Source organism: Zootoca vivipara, chromosome 3 (genome assembly GCF_963506605.1).
Source record: "Zootoca vivipara chromosome 3, rZooViv1.1, whole genome shotgun sequence".
In the NCBI taxonomy this organism is placed as follows: Eukaryota; Metazoa; Chordata; class Lepidosauria; order Squamata; family Lacertidae; genus Zootoca; species Zootoca vivipara.
The window spans coordinates 35,278,145-35,303,248 of record NC_083278.1 but is presented as its reverse complement, the minus strand read 5'-3'; the positions used below and the strand labels follow the sequence as shown (position 1 = coordinate 35,303,248).

General features: G+C 43.3%; 1 protein-coding gene and 1 long non-coding RNA gene across 3 annotated transcripts in view; one reads left to right on the top strand and one right to left on the bottom strand.

Annotated features, from left to right (window-relative positions):
* Positions 1-1,822: 1,822 nt before the first annotated feature.
* Positions 1,823-13,862, bottom strand: OGFRL1 (opioid growth factor receptor like 1). 2 transcript variants are annotated; one of them, XM_035109666.2, is made up of 7 exons: positions 13,032-13,862; positions 7,833-7,919; positions 5,977-6,058; positions 4,329-4,407; positions 4,161-4,227; positions 3,903-4,048; positions 1,823-2,819 (listed from the first exon to the last, which is right to left on the bottom strand). In XM_035109666.2, exons 1-7 carry the CDS (start codon positions 13,416-13,418, stop codon positions 2,066-2,068), a joined length of 1,602 nt encoding a protein of 533 aa, XP_034965557.2. In that variant the 5' UTR covers positions 13,419-13,862; the 3' UTR covers positions 1,823-2,065. The 2 variants fall into 2 exon arrangements, with proteins under 2 accessions (XP_034965557.2, XP_034965558.2); XM_035109667.2 differs by having other exon boundaries at positions 5,977-6,055.
* The window catches only part of LOC132591885 (uncharacterized), a 68,740-nt gene continuing 57,494 nt past the window's right edge, over positions 13,859-25,104 (top strand). The window contains exons 1-2 of the long non-coding RNA XR_009557310.1: positions 13,859-14,092; positions 17,431-17,598. This is a non-coding gene — a long non-coding RNA (uncharacterized LOC132591885). The remainder of the gene's footprint in view (positions 14,093-17,430; positions 17,599-25,104) is intronic.

Sequence of the window (25,104 nt, the reverse complement as noted above, 5' to 3'; positions counted from 1 at the left end):
TTTTTAATTTCAAAGGGGGTTGCAGAAAGGGAGCTTGGTGTGCTGCACATTTCATGAATGCCTCCTCAAATAACAGTCTCCAACATCACAGAATTGGTGCCCGTTTCAACCTGATTCCATATGCCAGGAATCATCTGCTGAACAGTAAATCCAAGGACAACTGGAATTTTATACTTTTGACAGGATAAACCAGAATAAACTCATAGCTATATGCTTTGTAGATTTGGAGGGCGGAGGCCTGCAAAGATATGCTAGTGCAGCCTTCCCAAAGCTGGTGCCCTTCAGATGTTTTGAACTACCGGTACAACTCCCATCAGTCCTAGTCAGCATAGCTGTGCTGATGCTAATAGTAGCTGTCATCCCAAACATCTGGAAGGAACCAGTATGGGGAAGGCTGTGCCAGTGCCTCCCAGCACAGAGGCATGAAAGCTCTGAAGAAGCTGCTTCTTACCCGGTTAGAGCAACTGAAAAGGCATTTGAAGGGTAGTATGTAAATCTCTTTTTTTAAAAGCCCTCTGTCCTCAATGTCTTTCCAACTGCACTGGAAACAGACTATTTGAGATGCAGAAAGGTTTGCCTTACATGCACTGGAAAGCTATTTGTGAGCACACTTTTCACTCTGGATTCATCAAGGCTCTGGTTTAAGATAACAAAGGAGGAAATGAATCCCTTACAATTATGAGCCCCTCCTTTAAAACAGGCTTTCGGTACCCAGTGAAGAGGTTGAGAAGCTGCACAGACAACCATTTTAGCACACACCTTCAACCATCATTCTATAAAATACTCTTTACTATTTCGTAAAAGATGTCCAAGCTATCTGGGGTGAAAGAGAAGTTTGGTCTTTTGTATGGGCTAACTCTTACTCACTAGAACAGGCTGTGTGTGTTGAAGAAGCATATTCCTTAGTTCTGGCAGAGTCGTCTTAATCCATCCTGCTTCAGAGTTCTCCCTCACTTCCCATGGAGGAAATCTTAAGTTTTCTGGGGAGGGGGGATAAGCAAGCATGTGCATAGAAGCAGGTAAAGAGTTACCTGGATCAGGTGCACGATTAATAATTGTTTCTTCCCTGGATGTTCCCTGCATACCTCCAGTAGCTATAAGTGAGGATGTAGGCATGATTTTTTTGGGAAAGTTGGGGAAGAACAAAGAAAAGAAAGCTGCTATCTCCCCTTTTGCACAGAGGACTTTTCAAATCCCACCGGAATTTCAAGGAAGAAAAGGTCAATCTCAAAATATTGCTTCTGCTTTAGAAGCTGAGTGAGCAGTCATCAACTTTGTCTCGGCAGTGCTTAAGGGAGTATAAGGTCAAAAAAGGCTTATCAGCAGAAGTGGGTCTCTCAGGCAAAATAAACATTGGCAAAATGCTGTGTCCTGATTTTTAGACTTGTGCAGCTGCATTGGAGGAAAGAAGGGAGGGAAGAGACACCAAGGGAAGCTGCCATCACAAACTATATATGAGTATTTTGGAACAAGGGGTGCTGGTGTGCAAATCTTACTAATAGTTGTTTTTAATGTAAAAGGTGATTTGCTAGCTCCCCCCCCCCCTCAGCAGCAACACTTGAAAAGTATACACCCTCAGTGGGGAACTAATAGAACATAGGTTGCTGTCAGTGTGAGACGTAGGTCTCCGAAGTTTAGTTTCTATGTCCAGATGGCGGTGATGCTGAATGTACAGTCTGCTTTTGTTGTTCAAGCAATGGCAGACATTGTGAAGTTCAGCATACCAAGTGATTATCATTAAGAAGACGTTCCTTGGACGTCCTTGGAACCCTAGCTGCCAGATAACTAAGATTAAAAAATGTGTATTAGAATAAGATTGGGGGGGGGGAGAAGGATAACTGAAATCAATAGTTTCCACAAAGAAAGCAAAGCTTAGCATAGAAGTTCTCGGGCTTGAGGATTCTGCAGTTGTTTTTAAGCTTAATACACAGTTCTGAAAAGTGCAAACAGTTAACAAGAGTCAAATGAAAGAGAGCATAACCCCTTGGTGGCCAAGCACTGGCTCCAGCATCAAGATCTTCTTTTCCTTGTCCAATTTCATACAAGTTAATTGAGACACTTTAGTCTATGCTCGAGTCTCCTCTTTGTTTGATCCTCCTGGGTTTTTATCCTTAACTACACTGTCTTGCAGATCTGTTGATATATTAGTTGAATCGCTTTTACTGTCACAGCAATCTTTTTCTACAAGTTCTGCATTTCTGCAGTCTTGATTAAGGTTTTCATCGTTTTTGCCTTTATGTTTTTTAAGATGGCAAACATTCTCCTGGTTCAAAGGATCAGCAGTTTCTTCCAGTATGGAGTTCTGACAATCAGCATTGCTATTCTTTTCACCAATGCTTTGCTTAACAACCTCAGGGCTGGTGTGTTTCCTACTCCGGTCACAATCATCACCCTTTTTAGCATGTTCTGCCCTTTTTTCATTGGTTGCTTTGCCACTTGAGTTACAAACCACAGGCACATTCTTGCATTCTTTCCCACTTTTATGTTTAGAAACGTAACCACTGCGGAGAGAAACCGGTGATGCCAGCTTTTTACTCTGCTTGCTTCCTTCCAACTTCTGCTTCCTTGGCGGTCCCCATATGAAGTGGTCAGAGGGTGTGTAGTGCTGCTGGGCAAACCGCAGGAGTTTCCTCCTCTCTCTCCGGTCTCTAATAGTATAAACAAAATATTCCAAAGCACTTTGCTTAATGTTGGAGATGGTGTCTTCCACAAGAGCTTCGTGAAGAATGAATTTTACAAGAGGAGGTTTGAAACTCTCGTAGCCAAGTTCGCCGAGACTCTTCAGAATACGGGTGATCCTCAAGTAGTTATGCTGGGACCTGCGGAAAAGAAAAAGAAATAATCTGAATTCAAAATGACAGGAAGCAAAGCAGGGGATTTTTCTTTGCCAGGGGATGGGGCGCGGGGCGCGGGGGGAGAGGATGGAAAAATAATCAGTACCTGACACCTTGACAAAAAGGATTACTGATCCAATAAGGATCTTTCAGAGACAATTCAGATGCAATGGCAACTACCAAGTGAAAGGTCTTTCAATGCCAGCTAAACTAGAATTGCCTTTTCATACTACATAAGAACATAAAAAGTAAGACGAATATGCTACATCAGGCCAGTGGACTGTGGGAAGCCTGCAAGCACAACAGCATTCTGCTCATCTGCAATTTCCAACAACTAGTATTCAGAGATAAGATGCCTATGACAGTAGAGATACTACTTGGGTGCCGCCTGATGACTACAGCTATGAGGGTTTGGGTTTGGTTTTTTTTTACAATTAAGTGGTGTATAAAATTTATGAAATAAGTAAATAAATGAAATCAGTATTCACTGACATGTCTAAAAACACATGCAAACAGAAATAGTTGCTGATAGACACACAGATGCAAAAACTCTTGACAAATAATTCATGCTCCTCCTTCCGACCAGCTGAGCCTGTCCTGCCTTTGAGATCACTGGGCAGCCATATATGTAAAATCTCAATGTGCCGCATATGTGCACTTACAACCTGGAAATCAACGGCACTGTTTGGGCCTCCCCATTAAGATTTCATGCAAGTACTGTCCAAATGTTATGTCCTCATATTGACATCTGGGGGTTGGACAATCTTGATTGGCACATGTGCCTTCCTCTTTCTCCAGGCCTTTTGCAGTGGAGGTGGATGTAATTCAATACCACCTGGTTTCTCTTGCAAAGAGATGGGAATTGTATATTGCCATTATTGTTAGAAGACTGAATGATGTTAAGATTTTATGGTGCACTTATGATGTATTTTTTATTGCTGCAACCCACCCTGGAACAGCTTGGCAACAAAGAACGGGATATAAAAATGTTGCAAATAAATAAAGTGGGGAGTAGCACAAATAGAGGATTTGCTCTACTGCAGGCCTCTACTGTAAGACATTACTTACTCATTTAAGTGCTGGAATCGTTCTTGCCAATTAGATGCTCGTGCAACATTTCCAGTTTTATCAATTAATTTTATTCCAAAAAACTCCAGCATCATTTTGTAAGCCAACAGGAATCTTCTAATTGCTTCTTTTGTTTTTTTGAATTCCTGAAACATGTTTTCAAAAAGAAGATACAAACAACAACAAAATTAGAGATATAGAATAATTTCACCTTTAATCATCAAGCAATAAAGTTTTATTGTGAATTATTTGCTTTACCTCAATTTCATATGTTGTTAATTCCTTTGCATAGAAATTCAGTCCTTGCTCTCTTAATGGAAAAAGCCTATATTATTAAAGACATGCAGATTTGTTGTGGATGAAGCAAGTTTAGACAAATTTATATAAATGTATTATAAAAGTAATGAAAAGAAAACAATTACCAACCACTGTATGTAAGTGTGATTATGTTCCAACTTTTCATAATCTCCTTTCCACTTATTTAGGACTTCTTCAATATAAACACCTATAAATACAAATGCATGAACAAATGCAAACCTCAAATACAACAACCCACATATATATCATGCATCTAAAAATGCTGTGGCATAGAACACAAAATTGTATTTTGTAGACAAATATACTGTCTCTAATTATTTGAAAATATTAGCATTGTCCTTCTAACCCCAGAGAAGACACCAGACACTATATAGGGCCAAGGATCTACAAATGCACTTTCTAGCTTGTTACTGGGGAGTACATATTTTGTTTTGACATGAGCACATCAACAAGGCAACCCTTTGCTCTTCCTTCCTTTGCTGGAGGAGTGTGAGGGCTCTGTAATGAGAAAGGTTGGAGCTGTCATTGATGCTGAGGTTTAGCACAATGGGAATGAATGCCTGACCACCTCAACTCTGGAAAAGGAGAGGGGCTCGCCTCTACAGTTCTTTATTTCAAGCTCAGCATAATGTTGGAACATCCTGTCCATTCCCTCAGAAGAAGTTGGTAAGTGCCATGGCAAGGAACTGTTTGGGCTAGCTGCTAAGGCAAGCCTATGTTTTTTGACCTATACTTAGTGCCACAATGTTATTAATATAAATTATTTGTCTGCCAAGAGCAATTTGCTCTCCCCTCACAACAGCCAGGCATGCTGTAAGTAGTGTGGCTCAGCCCACTCCCCACCAACCTTTTGACTTTACTTAAAACTACTTTCCCAAAAACGTGGTGGTGGTGGGGAATGGCAATATTCTATAAATTGCTAACTCTTAAGTAAAAACCAATGTACACTGCTATGGACATGATCCACTTAACCCAGTAACCAAGGTTTCTAAAAACACATAGTCTGTTCACAATGAGTAGTACAACACAATAACACTAGAAGTTCAAATGCACCAAAGGAATACTGGTTTTATCAATCTGGCACCAACATATATACTGTAACATAACTGGGGGGGGGTGTTTCACTTGAACAGCACAATGGTGATGCCACTAGTAATTTATCTATTTGAGGTTGGAGCAGAAAACCAAAATCAGGCTGCTGCAGCCCACAAACAGTTTAGAGGTAGTATATTTGAACTTCACAAAGATGAGCTTCTGTTAATTGACTAAAATCCCATGCCTTGAACTGCCATCACATGCACACTTTCCTGGGGAAATGCCTCATTGATCTCGGTATGCCTTATTTTCAAGTAAACATGCATAGGATAGGGCTACAAAACTGCTGAAGCCAAACCTGACGCTGAATTGGTTTTGATCTTTTGATTTACAAAGGCCTTGGATATAAAAGAATGAAACAAACATTGTGACAATGCCTGTGGATTACTTACTTTTTTTAAAAAAAAAAGGTATATGAATTAGTTGTATACAATTTATTATCTACCGTATATTCCGGCGTATAAGACAACTGGGCGTATAAGACGACTCCCAACTTTTCCAAGTTAAAATATAGAATTTGGGATAGACTCACCGTATAAGAAATACGACCCGGCGTATAAGACGACCCCCAACTTTTACAGTATTTAGGTGATTTATTCTGTGTTGAATTTTAATGAATGAAATAAAGATTTTAAAAAAATTTTTTTTAAGGATTACTTACCATCAGGTTTAAAGGGAATTTTATTCTTGTAAAAACGGAGGTTGCACAAATCATTCTGATACCGCAGATCTTTAAAGTTCTGCTGAGCAGAGAGATGGGGGGGGGGACACAAAGCATGATCAGCCAAATATATATATACAAAATAGGCTGAAGTTAAGCCGTCATCAGTATGACAGATAAAAATCTGACCAAATGGAAGTCAAGCCAGATCTTGGGGGCAGGGCAAGTGTCCCTCTCTCTCAGCTTACTTCTGTGATTGGGAAAACAGGTTTTTATTCAATGCAGAGTAGCCTTAAGTGGTTTCAGCCTGGGGAAGGGGGATGAATGACCCATAGGGATGAGGAGAAGGATTGGTTAGCTGTTCAGGGGTATCCAATGTGGTGCCCTTCAGATGTTTTGGACTACAAGTTCCATCAGCTGCAGCCAGGATGGGTACTTTTCAGGAATGGGCACCACATTGGTTAACTCTAGTTTAATCCCTTCTTTGCCAGCCATCTGTCTGTTAAAGATCTGTCCCCAACAACTCTTCCTGCCCCATCCACTGTGCAACTTGAAGTCACTCGTGCTGCTTTCCTTGTAGGAAACCAGCCCTGGAATTACATGTAATGCGTAATCTTTCCCTTAAGCTAAGAGCAGGTAACACCTTATTCAAGAGATACACCTTATTCAAAAGGAGGTGGATGAGAGACTAATAATTCAGGTTGATGAAATTTATTATATAATAGCATATATGACATAGTAGATCTATTCCATATAGAAAGATAAGCTTTCAAGTCTTTGCTAATCAACAAAACTTGAACTACAATATAACACAAAGTTAAAATATCTAATACTGTCCAAAGGAAGGGAAGTGTGGCAATTATTTATGACTGAGTTAGTGAGCAACTTGGGTGGCAATTCCATACCCACCTACCTGAGAGTAAGCCCCTCTGAACTCAGTTCGACTTACTTCTGAGTAGACATGTACAGGAGTACACTATTAGTTTTCTCAGAAGTACAGCCCAGTGAGTTAAAGGACACTCTCAAGTTAGTGTATGTAGGACTGTCACATTAGAGGGGTTAATTCACGAAACATGCTATAACATGCTTTATCTTTTCCCCATTGTTTTCCTGTCATTTTTCTAGCTCAACTTCTCAGCGTCCCACATCTCATGGAATTGGTGCTAAAGTTTATTCTATCAATGTATGAGAATTTCTGTTCATTTCCTGGTGAGTTTTTGCCCATAGAATGGCATTTGGCTGCCATCTTGTCTACTTGGGAGCAGGTTCCATTGAAAACAGTGGGACATACTTCTGAGTAGACATGTATAGAACCGCGCTTGTTATGCTCTCTCTTGAATGCCCTGATAGGAGTGTGTTTGTGGCAATAATTTGCAAAGGCAGATATATGTGCTATGAAGACCATCTTTTCTGGTACAAAACCTAGGAAATTGTGTCCACTGTCTAGCACTGTCTAGCACAGGCATAGGCAAACTCAACCCTCCTAATGTTTGTGACTACAACTCCCATCATCCCTAGCTAACAGGACCAGTGGTCAGGGATGTAGTCCCAAAACATCTGGAGGGCTGCGTTTGCCTAGCAGAAGTCTCTGTTACCACTGCATCAATATAAATAACAAATCAGTAGGTATATGAAGTAAAACATACTTGTCCTCTAGTAGAATCAGCCAACAGTGGCAGCTATAGGGTTTTCTAGGATTAGTCACCCAGCCACCTACATATATTTTCATAGACTTATGTTATGGAGTTCTGTAGATTTAAAACACTCTGCTGGAACTGTAAAATTACTTTAATGACTTTAAAAAATTGCCATGCATCTATCTTGATGAAGACCTGAATACTCAAAAATGCTCTTACTGGATATTGGTGCCGATATTTGTACAAATCTCTTGCAGCGTAAAAGCTTCTCTTTGGTTTAGCTGCCACTTCAATTGCATCATCCCCCTGCAAAGAGCAGACATATTCCATGAGCATAATCTTTTTAGACTTGACTGTATATTTGGTATTGTGGTATTCCATTTTTAAAAAAATATATATATATGGGCCACATTCATTCCAAAGGGTCACGCATGCTGTTCTGTGTGCATACTGATGCTTTTCAATTCCCTCGCTCCCACATTTCCTTGCATTCCTTCCCAAAAAGCTGTTCCTGAAGTTCGGTGGAGGTCCCCCACCCCAAGAGCAGAAGCTGGAAGGGGAATGAGACTGTGTGTTTGTGTGTGTAACACACATAAGTTTGGAATATATAAAATAATAGTCTATTGAAGACCGAAGGGTTAGTTCACACATGCATGCTCATTGCTTGATGACCGGTATCCAGGCATGACTGCCACAAGTGAATAAGTTGAGCAGATAGGCAATATGGAAGTTTTCTCATCACAGCCAGCAGCACATTGTTTTCCTGTGGAGCTTGTCAAGGGCCTATTCACACAGCATAGTGACCTCCTTTCTATTGCTTTGGGGACATTCAAAGTTAGTATCTGACTTGTAACTGGGCTGCTCCCATTTTCAAGCATTATTTGTTTAAGCTATGCTATACATGCAACTGCCCTGGCTTTAATTTTGGTGCTGCTGCTACTTCTTAAAACTTTTTCCTGTAGAAAATGAAATAGCTATGTGTTAAGCTCTAGTTATGGACGGATCAGTCTATTTCCAATTTGTGTCACTCAACCATGAAGCTCACTGGGTGACCTTCAACGGTTTCTTAACCTACCCTTCCTCACTCTGGAAGATTAATGTGGAGAAGCCAACATGACAAAGGACTGGAAAACAAAACACAGCAATTTCAAACTACCTCAACTGTTCAAACATTTGCACACATGCACATGCGCGAGCACACAAATATACATCAAACATACATATGCATGTGATTTCCTATTCCAAAGCAATTTAGTGGTACACTAAATTTAGGGTTACACTCAATTTTTTTTAAGATGGGCTTCTGGTTACTGAATATTGTACTTCATGCATTCTACTGAATGGTTCCTGCTGTTTAAAATAAAGAAGATGAAAGCAATAGGTTTCTCATGACCTTGAGAGACTGACTACTTGCTAAAAGTTATCTGGGACATGTGGCCAACCAGCTGGAAGTGACCCCTGAAAGAAATAGGGTACCATTAGGACTTAAACAGATTAGTGCTTTTCTCAGAAATCTGAATTTCTGATTCCAGAATGTGATAAAGGAAGGTACTAGTGACAATGGCCATAATTTTGCCCAGCTTGCCCAGAATCTTGGAGGGGTTGATACACACTATGGAGTAATGGTGACATTTTTTTCCCCTACAAGTATACATTATTCAAGCTTTCAGATAACTTCAAGGGACTGCTGAACCAAGATCTGCATAAGTGCAAGTCTGTCTAGTTTGTAAGTGCTCTGAGCTCAGTACTGCAGTCCATAAAACATTTCGAGTGAGTATTTTTAAAATATTAAATAACCTTGCATTAAGATTTCAAATTGCCAAAATAACCATTTATGAAAGGTTAAGAAAGAGTATGCAAATGTACACCACTTTCAGAATCAATGGTTATTTTCTATAGTGAATAATAAGACTTGCACTGATTCTATCTGGTGTTTGGCTTAAAATCGCACATTAAAGAATAATAGGCACCCTCAGTGTGTCAACCATTGATAAATCCATTAGTCACAGTTTTGTTATATGTTAAATCTTAACATAAGATATAATTTAACAAACTCCACTCAAATAATAAATACATTTTCCCATAGATTTAGGGGGTTTGTAGCTAAACCTATAACCAAGGAAAAACAGAAACATTGTATCTGCCCAGCTAATAACGTTTTGCTTTAGCAAATGCAGAAATCCAACCCACTAGAGCAGTGTTTCTCAACCGGTGTTCCGCGGCACACTACTGTGCCGCGAGACGCTGGCTGGTGTGCCGCGACGAGAAGGGCGATTTGCATTGTCACGTCGCTGACCCGCCAGCGGGTCAGCGCTGCCACGTGACAATGCAAATCGCCCTTCTCGTCGCCGCACGTCGCCACAAAATTTAGAGTCGGCATCCAGCCGGAGGCCAGAGAGGGCACCGCCGCCGCCTGGGGAGGAGTAGGCAGGCGGGGAAGGCTGCACAGGGCTTCCCTTCGCCGGGCCAGAGCGGCGGTGGCTGCCTGGGGTGGCTGGGAGGGAGGCGGCAGCAGCTGCATGCCCGTGTCTGCCCGCCTGGGGTCTGTGCGTGCCGTCTAACGTGTCCCCGCTCGCTCCGCAGGCTCTGCGCCTGGTGGGTCCGCCTGGCTACCGTGCAGCAGTTCTTCAGTGGCATGCTTTACGTCTCCCCTCCAAACTAAACTAAATATAGGGCGGCACAGAGTTGGTGTGCCGCGGGATTTTTTTTTCATAGAACAAGTGTGCCGTGGCCCAAAAAAGGTTGAGAAACACTGCACTAGAGCAGCGGTCAGCAAACTTTTTCAGCAGGGGGCCGGTCCACTGTCCCTCAGACCTTGTGGGGGGCCGGACTATATTTTGGAAAAAAATATGAACGAATTCCTATGCCCCACAAATAACCTAGAGATGCATTTTAATGTAAAAGGACACATTCTACTCATGTAAAAACACCAGGCAGGCCCCACAAATAACCCAGAGATGCATTTTAAATAAAAGGGCACATTCTACTCATGTAAAAATATGCTGATTCCCAAACCGTCCATGGGCCGGATTGAGAAGCCAATTGGGCTGCATCCGGCCCCCGGACCTTAGTTTGGTGACCCATTATTTGCTTTCTACTAGTGTTACTTTTCTATCTTGCAAAACACTTTTAAAAAGGAGAACAATACATCTTCACATTGTTACCAATCAGAACTTGATACGAGCTAATGTTTCTACTTGCTCTACGGTTAATTTTTAATATTTGGATAAAACCTGGAACTCAAGGTACTCTTCCTCTCTGGAGTTAATAACTTTTATTGACTTAATATCTCAATAATGGCAACTTGCACCGACCCCGTCCCAACTAGTCAATGTGCTGCAAGTTTAAGAACTGCTTATGGATCCAAGCAACATAATTCCACTACTTTATGAATGTATAAAGGGCATTTACTGGAACAGGGCATGCCGGGGGGGGGGGAGTGGCAAATTTGTCAGAAGTAACTTTTGCCTGAATGAGCCAAACGTAACCCAGCCTTTTGCACATTTAGGATTGTATTCAACTAACTTTTACTCAGAGTAAACCTACCGAAATTAATTACTACTATGTCCATTCATTTCAATGGGTCTACTCTGAGGAATAGTGAAATACAAAGTCCCACAGAGCCTTAATTATCCTTGATAGTTTCCATTACTTTTCATTTTACAGGTGTCCAGTGATGGACTATTCTAACTCAAAGCCTTTATCATAATGCTGGGGTGGAGAGGTGCATTACCTCTGATGGGACTGGTGTTGGTAAAGGGGAATATGCAACTGAAAAGAGGCAAATGAGAAGAGTAGTGCATGGGGACTTTACTTCACGCACAACAAAGCAGCAAAATAAACCACTCTTCTTTTCTTGGCAAAAGTCGCAAATGCAGACTCTACATTATGTTTTGAAGACTGTATACTGCTTCCAACATTTCCAGGTTTATTAAAGAAACCTACTCTTGCTTACTTGGGGGTTTGTACCCAGTGCTTTTTTTCCAGGGGGTAGTCAAGAGTACACAGTACCGACACCTTTTTTTTATGCTGTTAAAATTGTAGCACTTACTGCAACAACTTCATGGTGAGTACTGCACCTATTTTTCTAGGGAAAGAAAGCACTGTTTGTACTGTTGATTTCAGTAGGATTTACTTTTGAGTAGATGTGCATAGGATTGTGCTGTAAGATCCATGATCCCTGTTGGAATGCAGTCAGAAAATAAGACACAGATCCATACCTTTTGTACTGTGCGAATATACATATGGGAATACTGAATGGCAAATCTGCCTAAAAAGTGCCCCACTTCTCAACATGAGATGAAAGCATGAGGTAGAAACATAAGGATAGTGGTCTTCAGTTTAATGGTTGTTAAGAGACAGAAAATAATTCCATGAAGGTAAGGATTGAAAATATATTCCACGTTGCATTCAGAATAAGAGTATTTTTTATAAAAAGAAGCAAAAAGCTGAGAATATGATCTAGCGTAGAGTTGAATAAGAAAGGATGAGGCAAGTAACTCATTTTTCTTTGAATAATCTCCTTATTTCTTGGGCTTATGAGTTCTCTTGGTCCTGCACAGTGATGTGTTGTCTAATATGTGCAATCATAGCTGTAGTTACACTCAGCCAGAATGTCAAATAAGCCCTGTTCTGAAACTGCATTTTGTCACCACATGTGCTACTGTAATTTCTATCCCCTGAACAGGCAGGCATGCAATGGGGGATGATTATACCAAGGAAACAGAGAAGATTAGAACTACTTTGACCTTCTACATTTTAAAGCCACCAGAATCTTTTTACTAAAAGAGAAGACATAAAGCTCTACTGAACAGCTTGCCGGAGGGAAAATGAATAAATCCCCCACCCCACCCCACCGTTCCTCCTTGCTACGCATGTCACAGGAAGGAAAACAAAAATCAGGCTGGATCAGCAGGCTGGTAACAACATACAGCAAACCTGCCAGGCCAGAGTGCTTCTTTTCCTTGGTCTTCTTCCCTTTGATTGCCACACACCTCAAATCCATATTTAGCTTCTTCTTCTTAACCCTACTAAGAATATGGTAATGATAATAACAACAACAAGAAGAAGGATGATGCAGCCGCAGCTTGGCTCCTGAGTCACACTGCATGCGAGGGTGGGGGGAAGGGGAAAAAGGGGGAAATGGAGAAAGCTGAAAGTAGAAATGTATATTTATCTCTCTCTCACACACGCACAGACGCACCCCAAGCGTTTGCAACCATGGTGTCCAAAAGTCGCCTGCTGCTGCATTCCGAGACTCTGGCGCACACATGCCTCTGAACAGAGAGAGGGGAGGCACACAACCTTGGAGAGGCACCAGCATTGGCAGGGGGGCAGAGGCAATGGCGCTGGGGAGGGGAGCTCCAGACACCGCCCCCCAAATAGCCCCCTGGAGAAGTTTGCAGCGTCCCGAGTTACCTGCTCGGTGCTGGCGGCCTCTGCTTCGTCGTGCCTCCCTCCCTCTTGATCCTCTCCTTCCTCCTCCTCCTCCTCTTCCTCGTCGCCCTCGTCTACCTCGAGCTCCTCTTCTTCAGGCTCCTCAGCAACCCCTTCTCTGGGCTCGGCGTCTTCCGGCCGGCAGCTTGCCGCAGGGAGCGGTTCCCCTTGCTGCTGCTGCTGCTGTTCGTCCTCAGCTGGGTCGCCACCGCCGCCTCCTCCTTCTCCGCCCCCCAGCCCCTCGAGCGGAGTCCCTTCTTCCCCTCCGGAGTCCTGGAGCTCGGGCTCGGAGTCCGTCTCCCAGGTAGAGTCGCAGTCCTCCACCGTGGTGGGCTCCTTGACGCTGACCCCGCTCAGCAAACTGCCCATTGGGAGAGGCAACGCAGGAGCCTCTCTCTCCCGCCCGGGGAGGACGGGGGAGGGAGAGCGCGCCGAGGGGAAAGAGAGGAAGGTCGGTTGGTCGGTCGGTCCGTAGGTAGGTTCCGCAAGCAGGCTAAGAATGCCGCCGCCGCCACCACCTCTGCTGTTCCTCCTGCTGCTGCGGCTGGGGCATGGTTGGCAGTGCCGGGAGGCCGCAGGCAACGGAAAGGAGGCTGGCGAAAACGACGACGACGAAGACGGAGGCAGGCGCAAGCGGCTGAAGCGGCAGCAGGCGATGCTCTGCTCCTCCTCAGCCAGTCTCTCTCTCTCACCCACCCACCCCCAGCCCACAAACACGCGCCGTGGGGAGGAGGAGCCGAGCGCTTTGGGATTTCCACAGGAAATAGTTGAGCCCGCCCAGCGCCCTCTGAGCGGCGGCGGCAGCGGCGGCAGTGGCAGAGCGCAGCTGCAGCGCAAAAGAGGAACCTGGAGCGGACGGAGCGCTTCTCTGTGGCGGGGAAGGGGCGCCTTACGCAACCAGAACTTTCTATAGAGACTCGCGCGCGCGCTTAGTTTTATCCGGGAGCATTCCAAGGCGCGAGGAAAACTGCGCGAGGGAGACGGTGCCCCAGGACCCAGGAGTCCCCTTGCGGACGGTGGTGGCGTTGTTACCTCCGCTCTAGGTACAGGTGGCTTGCGGGCAGCAATGGGCACCTACACACGGAGAAGAGTACAGAGAGCTTCCTTATGTCGAGTCCATTTACCTCACTGGTGTCTGTTCTGGCTGGTAGCACCTCCCCAGGCCGAGACCCCGGGCCACACTTGGAGATGGAAGGGATTCCACCTGGTCCTGTGTGGGGAGCTCTGCTTTGGCGGAGAGACGCGCAAGAACCTGGGGGTGGGGCGGGGGGAGAGGGCTAATGCTTGCCCATTTCTCCTTAGCAGAACTCCTGCACCTTCGGTCTCAAGTAGAAACTGAACAGGTGCATCCAGCAACAAAGAGATCATTGGCCTGTTGGATGTCTTGCTGGTTGTGTAGCTATGAAATCACAAGAAAGTGGTCTTCTTTCTACACTTCATTGGAATCTACCTTATACAAAGTCTGACAATTGGCCCAGCTTTCTTTGGCAATTGCTTGTAGTTGAGTAAGATTGCCTTCCATGAATATGGCCTTAACTCTCTGTCTGTAGGTGACTGTGGAGGCCAGTTCTGGGGACATAGGTTTCCGGGTGGGAGTGGATCACAGCGAGGGTTTGCCAAACGTGCCTTCCTCAGTCTAAGCTCTCCTTTTCATCCTCAGTTTGTGCTTCTTCAAAGTCCATGATGCCTTTGGTAGAGGTTGTTCTCCAGTTGGAGCGCTCACAGGCCAGTGTTTCCCAGTTGTCAGTGTTTATACCGGTACTACCGGTACTACTTTTTTTCTTTTTTAAAAATAGATTTGCCTTGAGAATATCTTTAAACCAGCTAGCTCAGTACTGTCAACACTGACTCTGAAGAGGCTCTGCAGAATTTCAGGCAGGGGTCTCTCCCGGCACTACAACCCCACTTTTATCCTGCAACAGAAAGAAGGAGGAGGGGACTACTATTTATCAACCCAACAGGTTGACAGGGGATTCCTTTTCACCAGAAGTCTCCATGTCTTTTATCAGAGGTCTTACCTTTTGATATAGAATCATAGAATCATGGAGTTGGAAGAGACCACAAGGGCCATCCAGTCCAACCCCCTGCCGAGCAGGAAACACCATCAAAGCATTCTTGACATATATGCCCGTCAAGCCTCTGCTTAAAGACCTCCAAAGAAGGAGACTCCACCACACTCCTTGGGAGCAAATTCCACTGCCGAACAGCTCTTACTGTCAGGAAGTTCTTCCTAATGTTTAGGTGGAATCTTCTTTCTTGTAGTTTGAATCCATTGCTCCGTGTCCGCTTCTCTGGAGCAGCAGAAAACAATCTTTCTCCCTCCTCTATATGACATCCTTTTATATATTTGAACATGGCTATCATATCACCCCGTAACCTTCTCTTCTCCAGGCTAAACATACCCAGCTCCCTAAGCCGTTCCTCATAAGGCCTTTGACCTTTTTTCCAGGCCTTTGACCTTTTTGGTTGCCCTCTTCTGGACACGTTCCAGCTTATCAGTATCCTTCTTGAACTGTGGTGCCCAGAACTGGACACAGTACTCCAGGTGAGGTCTGACCAGAGCAGAATACAGTGGTACTATTACTTCCCTTGATCTAGATGCTATACTCCTATGGATGCAGCCCAGAATTGCATTGGCTTTTTTAGCTGCTGCATCACACTGCTGACTCATGTCAAGTTTGTGGTCTACCAAGACTCCTAGACCCTTTTCACATGTACTGCTCTCAAACCAGGTGTCACCCATCCTGTATTTCTGCCTTTCATTTTTTTGCCCAAGTGTAGTACTTTACATTTCTCCTTGTTAAAATTCATCTTGTTTGCTTTGGCCCAGTTGTCTAATCTGTTAAGGTCATTTTGAAGTGTGATCCTGTCCTCTTGGGTATTAGCCACCCCTCCCAATTTGGTGTCGTCTGCAAACTTGCTCAGGATGCCCTCAAGCCCATCATCCAAGTCATTGATAAAGATGTCGAATAAGACTGGGCCCAAGACAGAACCCTGTGGCACCCCACTAGTCACTACTCTCCAGGATGAGAAGGAGCCATTGATGAGCACCCTTTGGCTTTGGTCAGTCAGCCAGTTACAAATCCACTGAATGGTAGCATTGTCTAGCCCGCATTTTACCAGCTTCTTTACAAGAATATTATGGGGCACCTTGTCAAAGGCCTTGCTGAAATCAAGATAGGCTACATCCACAGCGTTCCCTTCATCTATCAGGCTTGTAATTCTGTCAAACAATGAGATCAGATTAGTCTGACATGACTTATTTTTCAGAAACCCATGCTGACTTTTAGTGATCACAGCGTTTCTTTCTAGGTGCTCACAGACTGTTTGCTTAATGATCTGCTCTAGAATCTTTCCTGGTATTGATGTCAGGCTCACTGGGCGGTAATTGTTTGGGTCCTCTCTTTTCAAAGATTATTGCCAGTGGTTCTGAAATCACCCCTGCCAGTTCTTTTAATACTCTTGGATGTAGTTCATCTGGCCCTGGAGACTTGAATACATCTAAACTAGCCAAGTATTCTTGTACTACCTCCTTACTTATTCTGGGCTGTGTTTCCCCTGCTGAATGATCGGCTCCATATTCTTCAGATCGGGCATTGTTTTCTTTTTTGGAGAAGACTGAGGCAAAGAAGGCGTTGAGGAGTTCTGCCCTTTCTCTATCCCCTGTTCGCATTTCACTATCTTCTCCTCTAAGTGACCCCACTGTTTCCTTGTTCTTCCTTTTGCTATGGATCTTAAATCTTATATCACTTGATATAAATTTTATATAATATATATGCATACATATATAAAGACAAATTTCTTTTTAAGGTATTTCTATGTCCTCCCTTCCTCCTCCTTTGAAATGAAAAAATAAATAAAAACCACTGGGTACACATTCTAATGCAGGTGGTCCAACACATGGCCCTCGAGGCCCTTTTTGGCAGTCCTTGGCAACATTTGACACACACAAACCCCCAGCCCTCACCCAGGTGTGCTGAGCTTTGGCTCTGACAGGGTCCTGGAGTCCTCCTGCCTTCTTCCCAAAGCTTAATTAGTGCTTTCCTGGCTTTGGGAAGGAGATGGGAAGGCTCTGGGACCCTGTCAGAGCCCTCAGGCCTCCTCTAAAGTCTAGCACCTTACTTACCTGGCTTTGGTAAGGTGGCATGAGTACTTGGTGGGGGCATCAGTTTTTGGCCTCACTCTCCCTTCCCCCATGCAACAAAGCAGTGTGCAGCCCATGGGTTCCATGTCACTGTACTAGTATGGCCCACTTGGCATGAAGAGTTTGACCGCCCTGCCCTAATGAAATGGGCTTCACATGCCTCAGCTTGCTTTTATGGGGCAAGCGTATCATACAATTCATACCAAACAACTCAGAGGTTGGAATTTATTTTTTCAGGCAAAATATTCTGCACATGGCATTCGCCTGTGTTCTGGATTATGGGATTTTGAACTGGCCCCACATTTCAAGTTGAATAAAACCTTGCCCTTGGAGATCGAGAAAGAAGACAATGCCACACCAGTGAAAAAACGTGGAAAGATTGATGTGATTGTCAGTGCGCTCATGGTAAGAATACACTCACAGTGAAGTTTTGTTTAACAAATGTGTGTGGGGGGGTGCATTCTTGCTTGCGGGGCTGGCTCAATACATTTTTGTGTCTGGGGCGAACCACAAAATAGTACTTCTCAGGGAAGAAAGGTTGAGTGAAAATCTACATTGGGAACAAGTGTGGGAGGAGACCTGCAGTGCCTCCTATTCCCCAAGAATAGGGGGCTGTAGACATGATATGGGGGGGGGGCGCCTGCTGAAGTGGCAGCAGATCTGGCCTCTAAGGAATGCTCCGCAATTGTTGCTGCCACTGTGGAAGCAGTGGTGGGCAATTCGTTCCTTGGAGGCCAGATCAGCTGCCCCCTTGGATCTTGCCACCTGAGGCAGTCACTTCTTCTTGTCTCATGGGTGGGCTGGCCCTGCTTGCATGCACTGGGGGAAAGAATATATAAATTCAATGTGAAAAACATTGGGGGGTGGGGGTGGAATGCACACGATGAGTATTCTAGGATTTTTGCTGAAATATCTCACAACTAAGCACCTGCACATTTTTGAATTTTTTTTAACCAACTCCACAGCCTCCCTTAGTGTGTGTGTGTGTGTGTGTGTGTGTGTGTGTGTGTGTAGTACTGTACTTAAAACCAATTGACAAAAAGCCAATAAAAAAACTGATTTCACACAGAACCTACATTTTTTTTTCATGCCCTATTGTGAAAAATATAATGAATTTGTAAATTAACCAATCTGATTTGTTACTTGTCCTCTCTGTGTTTTATTGGGGAATGAAGATAAGGAGATCTCATGGGTGAAATCCCTCCGAGTTACATATGGCAGCGTAAGGGGCAGCTGAAAAGTAGAAATGCTGGCACCATCCTTTCTCAGTCATTCTCATGGGCCCCAGCAGCTGCAGGAAAAGCTACTTTACTAAAAAATGTACTGCAGCATGCAGAACTGGTGCTGTGTCTTATGCTCGAAAACATTGCCTGGTATTACAGTTGTTGACAGCCACTGCATAAAAATTGCTATCTATATTTCCATTTATCTGTTTTGTCGAAGGCTTACCATCTCCTCTCAAGGACGATGTTTTAGTTCCGTCCTAGTAAAATTTTGCTGGTCATTATCGATGATCTCATGAACAAGAGCAGTCAGAGCAATGCCATCCAGAACACTGACAAAAAATGGTACATCGCGGGAATTTAAGCACCATGTACATTTTTCACAATGTATTTTGTCACGGGAGGCAGAGCTGTACTATTAGTCTGAATGCTAAATGTATGGTGCTGTTTAAAAATCTGAAGGATAAATTACAAGTAGCAATTCTAGATCACCCTGGAAATGCAGCTTTTCTTTCCTATAAGCATTGCACAATGCAGCCTTGATGCTGGGGCATCTTTTTTTTTTTTAAAAAAAAAAAACCTTGCCAAGAACGCTTTAAAAAATAATAATAATACGTATAGTCATTGGCCCTGAAACTTAACAGGATTTATTTTATTATAAGTTTTCTATACTGCCTTGCATCAATGGAAAGAAATACCAAAGCAGTTCACATAATTAAAAAATACAATAAAAACAATAACACTATTATTACTAATCACTACTAATCAATAGTATTAATACTATTAAAGGTCAAGGGCAGCAGGCATTTCTTCAATTGGTAAAAACAACCCACAGTTGTTGATCTCAATGGGGAAAGCATTCCATACAGTTGGTGCCACAATGGAGAAATATTTCAGCCTATTGATGCAATTGCTGTCTTCCTTCCTAAATATCCACTTTTTGTGCAACTCCATAATCACCATGCTCTATTGCAACGCCGCCTAAGTGTGTGTAACTGAATGACTATCTTCTTCTGCCTCCATTCCTTCCCCTTCCTCTGTGAGATCTCACTTGTGTTGAATGTTCATTTGTGCATTTGTGAGTTCCGTGGGGCAGGGACCTATCCTTTCATACTGGTAAGCTACCGTATCATGCACTGGGATGGTGCTATATAAATAATTAATCATTCATTGTGTAGACCAGGGGTGGAGAACATTTTGCCCTCCACAAATTGTTGGACTACAGCTCCCATCACCCTTGACTCTTCATTTCTTTGCATTCTTGGATACCAAACATTCTCCCCTCTGCAAAAGAAGATAACCTTAGGACATAGTCCTAACCCCACTTTCCTGGGAGTAAGACACATTGAATTCAGTATAACTTATTTTTCAGGATTCATGGTAAGGATCGCCTGTTACTATCCATAAGGTTGGTTTACTCCATAGAGGAGCCAGTGTAAGTTAAATAGTTGGATAATATACCATTTCTGTGAGTTTAAGAGTCACAAGTTGGTAGATGTCACAGACATACCTTTTCCTTATTAATACAAGGGAAGACCACACCTGCAGAACTTCTCATTTCCTCATCTCCTTTGTTTCTAAAGGAGAAAGAAACATATCTGTATAGTTTCAAGAAGGCCAGAATTGTTGGGAAGCTGCCCAATGCAACTTTGCCTGTCTTCATCACTACGTGCCCATCACAAAGTCTAGGGCAGAAAAATTCCTTGGGCTCTTCAGGGTTCATTTCCCACTCTTGTCACCTTCAAAGTGTGATTGACAAATATGTTAAATTGATATCACCAAAACTCCATTGAGTATCCAAATTCAATATAATAGCTTGCATAATTATATCCTACACAAATAATTTTTGCATCACTGCAATTATCTGATTTTCAAAAAGAAGAAGATTGGATTGTGCAATTTTTAAATAAAATGAAGCTGCACGGTACTCGAGCCTTAAATCTTTAGAACCAAACTGATGTACATAAGATAACAAGTTTCAGCAATTTGCATTACAGCCTTACTTCCAAGTTATGTATTTTTAATTGCAGAACTTTCACTCAAGGCTAAAAAAATCTTTGCACTCTTGTTTGGAAGATCAGTAAAATTGTGAATTGAACTTCTGAGTAAACATGTATGGTTTCCTAGTATCTGTGTGCTTAGGATAACAGCCAGAACTCAAGTCAACAATATAATTGAGAAGATCTCCTAGATAGATTGAAAAAATTCAGTTTCTAATTTTTACATGAGAAGCAAATGTTTTTATATATATATAAAAATAAATCCTAAGGCCATAAAATAATCCAGTCTTGACAAGCTGTGAAGCCAGAGACTCATCTGTATCTATAATTGGATAAAATGTTATACTTAGTCAAAGCATTATTATAAATAATAGAGAAGGGAGGTTGTAAGTTAGGGGGTGCATGTTCATTTTTTGTGTTGAGACAGTCCTTTGAATCAGCAGGCCATTGGTCACCCCAAGTGCCTGTCATTAACAAGGAGAATACAATCTGCATTCATCCTTGTTTCAGGGTTTTTATTTTATTTTTGTATGTCCACTTGCCATCTCACCCTCAATGGTAAAATAAATGCAACCCTGGCTTTCCAGCGGAAGCCTGTATTTTATTGGAATTTACAATTGTATGGGTAAATTCTGGATAATCTGTGGATTACAACAGGGCCGGGCCTAAGGCAAGGCTGGGTGGCGCAATGCGCCAGGCCGCTGGGCCGCCAAGGGGTGCCATGCTGCACCCACGGCAGCCACGCTGCGCCCGCCAGACAGCCCGGCCGCCCTACCGCTCGCCCTGCTCCTTGCCTCCCTCCCTCCCACCACGGGTTCGAGTCCCGGCCTCAGCCAGGCAGGGCGGGGCGGGGGCATGAGGAGGACAAGAGGCCGGGCGCTGCGCGGCACCACCCCCAGCAGAGACCTCCGCGCAGGAGGAGGCGCCCCCGGCGCCCCGGAGGACAACCAGGCAGCCCGGCCCACCTGCTGCAGCACCCCTGAGCCCGGCCCACCCTCAGCGCCCGCCCGGCCATGCCATGTCCCTCCTCTGCGTCTGCAGTGAGTTGGGGGGGCGGCGGAGGGACCTTTGCGCCATGGCGCTCAATGTGGTTAAGACGGGCCTGGATTACAACTTCCACCAGCTCCCTCAACCAGCATGGCCAATGGTCACGTATGCAGCGAGTTCTAGTCCGAAGTATCAAAGTTAGTGATGTACTGAACCCCATGAAAAATATTCCTATTAACAATTTCCATCAGCTTAATTCTGCCCATTTATAAATATTACACTGGAGATCTCTGCCAAAGAGATAAGCCACGAGAGACTTACATACCAACCTTTGGGCTTCCCATCTTAAAATACAAAGGCAGGAAGGTAAAATTCTTGCCATTAAGTGGCCATAAAACAATAAAGCAATATAGCCATGAACCTAGTTAGGAAGGAGCAGGCTCAAAGAGATGTATGGTGTACAACTACCGGTATGTGTCTTATCTCATAGCAGTAATTTATTGTATTGTTTTTATGTATTCAGATATCCCATGGGTATCTAAATCAAATCTTGCTTTGATTTAGAAAGCTTCCATCCATCTTTTAATTGTGCTTTTAAAATGTGCAGTTTTAGACTTAGCTCATGAATTAGATATTCCTGTAAAAGCTTCAAAGCATGCAAAACCCTAGTTTTGGAGCCATCCAGCCACTCTCATTTACAAAGATGCTCCTTGCTCTTTTTGTGTGCATTCTTACAGGGGGATTTGCCCTCAGCTCTGCATAAAATCCTATATAAAATGTCTTTCTTTCTTTCTTTCTTTCTTTCTTTCTTTCTTTCTTTCTTTCTTTCCCTGCTATGGCTTTGCATACTGCAAGCCAATCTCATCTATTCTTTATTGTGTAACGTTATTCTTACTAGTAAAAGAAGGTGTTTTAGTTGGCTTGCCTCTCTCAGTAGCTTCTTCGTGGTTTCTAAAGTTCTATACCTAGGATAAATGTGCATACTTCCATGTGGCATTTATCACTGGGGAAACTAGGGGTCCTACTTTATCTGACAGCCAAGGGCTAGATATATAAAAGGCACCATTTAGACTTAGGAACAAAGCATTGCTTGCTGTATAACTTTGGTGACCTTTTGGTGAAAGAGAATTCGGGAACTAGGGAGCACCCTCTATGTACCACCCAGAGCTCAGTTTCCTTGGAATGAGTGTCAGCAGAGATAAGTGCCTTTAGAATATATGGTTTTACTTATACATATATACAATCTGAGCGTAGGATGGAGGTGCAGCATTAACACCCGAAAAGTCTTGCTTCCCAATTAGTTGTAGCTTTGGATCCAGCACACAGCAAGCATGTATCTGTGACTCCAGCTTCCAGCTCAACTCTCACACACTACTCTGGCTATTGTTCTCCCACTTAACAGACTTTCTGGTGAGTGGGTGGAGGAAGGCTCACCCTTTAGTTCTACAGCACAGAGCAACTGCTTCGGTTATGCTTATCATGGCATAACCATAACAAATCAGCCAACGCCATTACACAGAGAAAGGAACAAGTTTGGCAAGCTTGCTCTTGCTCATTCTACCCTACTGATAACAGGATCCCAAGAACTGGAAGGGACTCAGGACATCATCAAGACCAGGGGTCAGCAAACTTTTTCAGCAGGGGGCTGGTCCACTGTCCCTCAGACCTTGTGGGGGGCTGGGCTATATTTGGGGGGGGTGATGCAAGAGCACCATGAGCCGCTGGTGGCTGCTTACCTGTGTCTTGCAAGTGGCAGGGGCTGGCGGCGGTGGAGGGACAATGAGCAGCGCGCAAAAGGGCTCCGGAGAGGGGCTTCTTAAAATGGCAGTCGCTCAAGCACTGCTGCTGCTGCTGGCACCAACAAAGTCCAGCCCCTTTCCTCCTCTAGGCAGGGCAGGGAGAAGCCAGGAGGAGGGAGGGAGGAGGTGGAGGTGGCGCTGCCGCCATGTGAGGGAGAGGGAAAGAATGTGTGTGCTGGTGATCCACGTGGTGATTCCCAGACCATCCATGGGCAGATCCAGAAGGCAATTGGGCCTGATCCGGCCCATGGGCCTTAGTTTGCTGACCCATGATCAAGACTGACAACCCCCCCACACACACACACACACAAAAACCCTCAACTCATAACAATATAAAGAGGAGAGAGGGTAGTGTAAGCAGCAGGTCTGGAAATTACTGTTCAAAATAGTACAGGAACAGGGCTGGGGGAAAACATTTTGTAGGCTTGGGAAGAGCCCCATTAGGTGTTAGGCACTAGTCCAGTTCACAGCCGTGTGAAGGCTTGAGATTCTGAAGTGGCAGCAACAAATCTCAAGCACTTGCATGATAATTTTTCAACCTCTAAGGAGGCATGTAGCTTTTTCGGGCCACAACTGTTAGCCTATTCATCAAATAGTTTTGGAAATGCCACCATTTTATCCACTTTAATTACATTCATTACACCTCATTTGTTTATTAAGCACTTGTAGTATGTGCCACTTTTGCGATTCTGCATATCTGATGGCACGAGGGGAGCAAAAGGGTTCTTAAAATACTTCTGTTTTGTGCAGTGGAAAATATTGCTCTTGTTGCCAGAATGGTAGTTTTAATACAGTGCTGACCATCCATCATGGTTTTTAAGAATAAATTTCAGAATATTCAAACTAGCCAAGCTCTCCCTTAAGTGTAAATCTTAGAATATATATTAGAAAAAGAGAGAAATTATTGGAAGTAATATGATAATCAACAACTGATGTTTTTTGGTGAAAATTATTGGTATCCTAGAATGATCACAGTTGAACAGAGACGATATTGAGGAACTTGGAGAATATTAAAACAATTGTTAATGTTTTATTAGAATTGCATCATAACTGTTCTAAGTCAATGGTCTTGATTTAAGATATATGGTTTACTTATAGTCCTATTAATGAGCTGTCACTTCAGAATTACCTATAGAAAAATGGATAATTGGTGGAATGGCTTTGTCAATGATTAATTATGCAAGGCTCAATATTTTATTCTTTGTTCAGTCTATATAGCATAAAGGACATGCAATGTACTTAATACTGGATGTATCATTTCTCTTGGGAAAGCTAATGAAATGCATATTTGATGGAACTGCTGTCAAATGGATACAAAATGGGATTAAAATTAAACAGTGTAATTATGCATTGTGCAATGACTATTTGAGAGGAGATGTCAAATGGGCTTCTGAAAGGAATACCAGGGATCACTGATTCATTAACAATTTTGGTATGTGAGGCAGAGAATCACACTAATCCAATATTAAAGTGATAAAAAGCTGGCAAGGGTTACAGATCTCATTGAGGGTAGGGACAGAATAGGATATGTTCTGAACAAATTGAAGAAATTCAATATATGAAGAGTCTTGATAGAGTGAGATTTAATCAAGATCATGTAAATTACTTCACACAAGATACTAAAATGTGCAAATGCAGAACTAATACATGCTTGATAAATCTCTGAAATGCAACAGGGGTGAAAAATGTGTGAAGGCTACAGTAACTTAATTTGGTTCCATCGTCTAGCAAGGAATAAAAGAACAGAAAAGTTCACATGTCAAAAGACATAGTCCTGATCCTACAGCAGAAACTATGTTGTGGGGAACAGTCATTTCCTAGAATCCTAAAGCTGGGTTGGGACCTCAAGGAAATCTAGTCTGATCCCCTGCTGATACAGGAAACCTAAGAGGTGGCCATCAA

Coding starts and splice junctions, on each gene's coding strand:
- OGFRL1 (XM_035109666.2), bottom strand. CDS start 13,418: ATGGGCAGTTTGCTGAGCGGGGTCAGCGTCAAGGAGCCCACCACGGTG. Junction 7,920..13,031: donor AGGCCGCCAGCACCGAGCAG/GTAACTCGGGAC, acceptor TGCTCTTTGCAG/GGGGATGATGCAATTGAAGT. Junction 4,408..5,976: donor AATTCCCTTTAAACCTGATG/GTAAGTAATCCT, acceptor TTGTATTTATAG/GTGTTTATATTGAAGAAGTC.